The 6,786-nt window shown below is 33.4% G+C and overlaps 1 protein-coding gene across 2 annotated transcripts in view; it reads left to right on the top strand.

Annotated features, from left to right (window-relative positions):
* LOC127736785 (beta-ureidopropionase-like) overlaps positions 1–6,786 on the top strand; it is a 34,528-nt gene that overhangs the window by 1,228 nt on the left and 26,514 nt on the right. For both annotated transcript variants that reach the window (XM_052247384.1, XM_052247383.1), the window contains exons 2-5: positions 1,695–1,866; positions 4,189–4,276; positions 4,893–4,987; positions 6,378–6,462. In XM_052247384.1, the coding sequence (XP_052103344.1) occupies positions 1,695–1,866; positions 4,189–4,276; positions 4,893–4,987; positions 6,378–6,462 (440 nt within the window). The remainder of the gene's footprint in view (positions 1–1,694; positions 1,867–4,188; positions 4,277–4,892; positions 4,988–6,377; positions 6,463–6,786) is intronic.

The following is a 6,786-nucleotide window of genomic DNA, read 5'->3' as shown; positions in this document are numbered from 1 at the left end:
AATAACATTGGTAACATTGCTAAATTAGAACATAGGGGTGAAATGCAAGTTTTGCCTTCTATCAGTCAGGGGAATTACTTAAATGAGTGATTTTCTAAATCACTGATTCAAGTAACATTATGTCCATAAAGGTTGGAAGTAAGAGTTGTCTTTCTTTGATAATCACCTATTTAAGTAGTACAAATTAATCACTAGACTAAGTGATTTAATTTTATTGTAGCTTTAAATATAGAATACTGATGATCCAGGGACTAATTATGTTGCTAAAATTATCAGAACCAATATCTGTGTTGATAGGAATGACCAGGTCATGTCAGGTGATGACCTTGTACTAAATCTAGGATAATGACATAAAAATCACTTGTTTAAGTATCATACCTCAATTTCCTTCCAAAAAATCACTTCTTTAAGTATCATTATTTTAATAACCCCCACTAACAGTTAAGGGTCTAACTTAAATAAGTTATTAGAGAAAAATAACATACATTTGTTATTGAGGGCTGAAAAATCAAAAATCTGTGATAACATATGTATGTTACATGTTTCAAAGGGGCATTATACATCCTTTATTTTGTTAAATTGTGTACTAGTTCTATTGATATTATTATTGTCTTTGCAATGCTTTATGTATACTAAACGATAGAAAGATATAACAGCCCATAGTATGCCAATCATGCATGACACACCCATGTTATTACAGAAAAAATATGCCTGTAATAACTAAAGGGTGTTATTACAGCTTCTCTACATCTCTTCAAAGCCTTTTCTCCTATATATATCACAATATTAATGTATTTATTTATTGTAATAAATAATGATAAGAGCATGTAATGAGGTTCTGAGCAAGCTTCCTAGTCATTCCCAAGTGTCTCATGTAATAAGTTAAATGCCTGTAATAACTAAGCCTTGTTATTACAGCTAAGGAAGTTATCACTTATTGACTTAAAAGCCTTGTCTCATTGATTTACCATGGTTGATCAAAAATGTATTAATTGAATTTGAAAATAAGTTTTCAAGGTTATGTTTTAAGTTACTGCGCAAGTTTCAAGAATTCCCAAGTACCCACTGAAAATAAAAAATTTTATGGTACATTTAACTGATAACAAACATATGTTACTACAGATTAAGAGAAAGTACCCGTAATAACACATGTATGTTATTTTTCTCTAATAACTTATTCAAGTTACACCCTTGACTGACTAATTTCAACACCCCCGAACAGTGAAATTTTGATGGCGAACAGTAGAATTTTATTACATAATCTATAAGATGAAACCTTGAATTTTACAGGAAAAATACTCACAATGCTGGGAAAAATCTGTTAAGAAAGTATCAGTTCATTGTTCATTATGTAAAGCCATTTTTATAGCATTTCTTTAACTAAAATAGAATTTGCAGCTTAATGATTGCATCAAAGGCATAAACCTTGCTGCTTAAAAGAAGCAAAAAGTTTATTTTTTTCAATTTTACTAATGAAATGATATTATCTAAACCTATGTGTTTAAAATTTTGGTAAAACTACAAAATCACAATTTGCATGTGTTTGTGACAAAACTTTGAATTTGCTACTGAAATAAGTGATTTAAAATCACTTATTTCAATAAGTCCCCTGACTGTCTATCTTGAACATGTTGAAAACCCTTATACATGTTATAGGGTCAAAACCAAATTAATTTTGTTAATGTTTTACACAGACAACTAGAGTTTCCAAAGGAGGCCAGAGATTTGGCAGATAAAAGACAGTTTGAAGTAAAAGGCAGTTGTTTTACTGCAGAAAAAGAATCTCTCCGTCCACCAAGAGTAGTCAGAATTGGTGCTATACAAAATCAGATTATTGTGCCTACTACAGAGCCTGTACCAAAACAGGTAAGGTTAGATCCACGAACTGCCTACTACAAAATCTGTATCAAAACAGTGTAGGTTAGATCCATGAACTGCCTTCTACAGAGTCTATATCAAAACAGGTAAGGTTAGATCCATGAACTGCCTACTACAGAGTCTGTATCAAAACAGGTAAGGTTAGATCCATGAACTGCCTACTACAGAGTCTGTATCAAAACAGGTAAGGTTAGATCCATGAACTGCCTACTACAGAGTCTGTATCAAAACAGGTAGGGTCAGTCAGGGGTACTACTTGTACAAGTAATCTTTATTTACTTGAAGAAGTAAATAAAATCTACTTATAGAAGTTAATTATGTTTGAATAATCTCCCCTTAATTTTCTCAAAAATTTACTTGTATAAGTAATTTTTTTTTACAATCCTACAAAAATTCTCAAGTTTTGAGATGTATAAACATGACTTTAACAATTTTTCTCAGGTTAGCTCATAATGTTTGATTAGAGTTCAATGTTTCATCTCATTAATTCAACAAAGAAACTGATTGAGCAAAGATCTTAAGTAATTGCACAAGGCCTTCAAAAATTGCCCCTTGGGGGCTTGTAAATGAGCAGTGTTCTGAAGATAAAAGACAAATAAGATTTTCATTGTCCATGAAATTACACTTAAATGATTAGTAAAGACATCTGCAAAGGACAGACAATCAAAAATTCTATTAGAGCAAAGAAGTCCTAAGAATTCAAGAAAAGAAGATAGGCTGACTTTTTTACTTGTATAAGTAAAAAAATCTGAATGTCTAAGGGACATAACTAAGCCCATTTTTTTTTACCTATACAAGTAAATTAAATAAAATACACTTGTATAAGTATCCTACAAATTTACTTATATAAGTATATTAATACTTACTTCTTCAAGTAAATAAAAATTACTTGTACAAGTAGCACCCCTGACTGAAGGTTAGATCCATAAAATGCCTACTACAGAGCCTGTATCAAAACACGTAAGATTTAAACCATGAACTGCCTACCACAAAGTCTGTATCAAAACAGGTAATATTTCGACATGACATATGGCATTTATTGGCAATTCCTATTTTACTTTTTACTCATTATTTCTATGTACCAAACATGGACTTTGCAGTTGCATATTAGATTATTCTTTTCAAGTGTGTATAGGGAGCAAGGGTATCAAATTGCGAGCTTTTGCAAACAGCAGAAAATAAAGTGTGAATGGTGTTAGCACTGAGCACTATATATGTGGTGTTAGCACTGAGCACTATATATGTGGTGTAAGCACGGAGCACTATCTATGTGGTGTTAGCACGGAGCACTATATATGTGGTGTTAGCACGGAGCACTATATATGTGGTGTTAACACTGAGCACTATATATGTGGTGTTATCACTGAGCACTATATATGTGGTGTTAGCACTGAGCACTATATATGTGGTGTTAGCACAGAGCACTATATATGTGGTGTTAGCACAGAGCACTATATATGTGGTATTAACACTGAGCACTATATATGTGGTGTTAGGACTGAGCATTATATATGTGGTGTTAACACTGAACACTATATATGTGGTGTTAGTACTGAGCACTATATATGTGGTGTTAGCACTGAGCACTATATATGTGGTGTTAACACTGAGCACTATATATGTGGTATTAACACTGAGCACTATATATGTGGTGTTAGCACTGAGCACTATATATGTGGTGTTAACACTGAGCACTATATATGTGGTGTTAGCACTGAGCACTATATATGTGGTGTTAGCACTGAGCACTATATATGTGGTGTTAGGACTGAGCACTATATATGTGGTGTTAGCACTGAGCACTATGTATGTGGTGTTAACACTGAGCACTGTATATGTGGTGTTAGCACTGAGCACTATGTATGTGGTGTTAACACTGAGCACTATGTATGTGGTGTTAACACTGAGCACTGTATATGTGGTGTTAGCACTGAGCACTATATATGTGGTGTTAACACTGAGCACTATATATGTGGTGTTAGCACTGAACACTATATATGTGGTGTTAGCACTGAACACTATATATGTGGTGTTAGCACTGAGCACTATGTATGTGGTGTTAGCACTGAGCACTATGTATGTGGTGTTAACACTGAGCGCTATGTATGTGGTGTTAACACTGAGCACTATGTATGTGGTGTAAGTTTGCCTATTACCTTTTTATGTTTTTGATGCTATCTGATTTCTGTAAGAGATTGAATCTTAACATAACAGTATATGAATCTTAACATAACAGTATATATTAGATACATATGAAGAGAAATGGCAAGTTTATAAGTTGTGTTTCTATTGTCCTGGTTTCTGTTTCAGGTTGAATCTCTACACAACAGAATATCAGAGATTATAGAGATGGCCAGTTTATGTGGTGTCAATGTCATTTGTTTACAAGAAGCATGGAGTAAGTTGAAAAAATCAGGGTAGATAACTGTGTCAAGTAAAAGGTTAAGAAATGTCCCGTTATTTTCAGTTTTGTTAGTATTATGATGTCATACCCTATCCTGGGAATGCTAATTTGAACAATAAAATGTTGAGCAAAATTAACTATTCAGCATGTCTAGAAATAGAAAAAAACTTGTTTTGTGCTTTTGTAGTGAAACAGAGGACAATACTTTGTCTTAGGTGCTACCAATATTCACCATGTTTTTAAATGTATGTTGAATTTGGCAAGAGACAGTGTTAAACTTTTCTATGGAGTTTTTCTTTACATGAGCAGGGTAATCAACTTTTATGTATTACTATTAATTACAAAATGCAAAATATAATCCAACTTATATCAAAATACAAAAATGATAATACATTGTACAAGAACCTTGCGAAATTGCTCAATAAGAGTTGAAGTGAAAAAGTATTATTGGCATATATATTTTTGAATGTTTTCTTACCATGGCTTGAATATATATAACTACTTGAATATTTTATTGCCAAAAGATAAGTGTCAGAAATTTTTTGATTTATGACAAGTTTTTACCAAAAGTAAGCTGTTGGGAAATTAAAATCACACATTTATTTTACAGCAATGCCATTTGCCTTCTGTACACGTGAGAAACACCCATGGTGTGAATTTGCTGAATCAGCAGAAGATGGAGCTACAACAAAATTGTTACAAGAGGTATGAATTATCTCCCTTCCCCAAAAAGATATCACCATAGGTATGAATTATCTTCCTCTTCCACACAAAAATGTTACAAGAGGTGTGAATTATCTCCCTTCCCCAAAAAGATATCACCATAGGTATGAATTATCTCCCCCTTCAACATTCCTTTCCCAAAAAAGATGTCACAATAGGTATGAATTGTCTCCCCTTCCACATAAAATGTTACAAGAGGTGTGAATTATCTCCCCCCTTCCAAATAAAATGTTACAAGATGTGTGAATTATCTCCCCCTTCCACATAAAATGTGACAGGAGGTATAAATTATCTACTTTCTTCATAAACATGATATAAACTAAAAAATCTGAATAGCAGATAAATCCTAAATTTTCAGTAATCATTAGAGTTTTTGTATCGTCAGCGACGAAATTCACGAAATGCGAGGCATAGGTGTTGCTTTGCCAGCGGCAGTGGCATCAACAATTGTTAAGTTTTCTGCTTAAGTCAGTTTGATAGGAACTACTTGTGATAGGTAATGATACTTTCTGTAAAGTTGCATTACTATCAGTTTATATCAATTTGACAACAATTTTGAGGCCCTGACTCTAGGTCATGGTCCAGCGACTTTGAATTAATAAGCAATGTTGCTGTCCATCAGATTCACATTTTTTCAAATTTTTGACAACAGGCGAGACACATCTCTGTGTCAACAGTTTATTCTTTGTCTCAACCAAAATTACGGGGATTTTCGGAGTATTTACTTCTGCTATTGTGGCTGCCTCCAAAACCAGGTTGAAGACCAACAGCTATTTAATTTAGTGTGCAAATGCATCTTTGGAAGATATTCTGACCTTGTGCCATTAGATGGACGGTACTTATCACTTATTTTACAGCTGAGTGGCTTTGATTAAGCTTTCATCTTTGTTACTGATGAGGAATTTTATGCCTGAGTTCATTTTAAGATCTGATGACCTACAAAATGTAAATAAGTGTCTAGGGAAGTAAAGCAACAACCAACATGTCTAATACTTCTTAAATTGTCAACCATGACAGGCCATCCTATGTAATATTGTATGTTTTTTATTCTCTAGTTTGATCTTTTATAAATAATTTCTAGGTATAAATTTATTAATGTTTATTTCTTAAATTTTGCTTTGATTTTTTTGCATGATAATAACTCAAGCAACCGAACTGAGAAAGTTTTTTCTTAGTCAAGTTATGTGAGAACAAATGTTAACCAACATCATTGAAGTTGCCTTAAAAAAACCAGATCGATAAACAGACTTCTATTGTCTTTCAACTTGAGGAAGTTTCTTGCCCTTTGATGAGATTTTAGTTAAGAATCTTCCTTTTGTTTTCAAAACCATACATGTAAATAGTCAATATATATTATTAAAACTTTTTTCAGCTGGCAAAGAAATACAATATGGTTATAGTGTCCCCTATACTGGAGCGTGATGCTGATCATGGAGATATTCTAGCTAATACAGCAGGTAAATACAACATGGTTATAGTGTCCCCTATACTGGAGCGTGATGCTGATCATGGAGATATTCTAGCTAACACAGCAGGTAATACAACATGGTTATAATGTCCCCTATACTGAAGCGTGATGCTGATCATGGAGATATTCTAGATAACACAGCAGGTAAATACAACATGGTTATAGTGTCCCCTATACTGGAGCGTGATGCTGATCATGGAGATATTCTAGCTAACACAGCAGGTAAATACAACATGGTTATAGTGTCCCCTATACTGGAGCGTGATGCTGATCATGGAGATATTCTAGCTAACACAGCAGGTAAATACAACAT

Source organism: Mytilus californianus, unplaced genomic scaffold, assembly GCF_021869535.1.
Source record: "Mytilus californianus isolate M0D057914Y unplaced genomic scaffold, xbMytCali1.0.p SCAF_36, whole genome shotgun sequence".
Taxonomy (NCBI): domain Eukaryota; kingdom Metazoa; phylum Mollusca; class Bivalvia; order Mytilida; family Mytilidae; genus Mytilus; species Mytilus californianus.
Note: the sequence above shows the minus strand (reverse complement) of the source record. Positions and strands in the feature narration are given on the sequence as shown.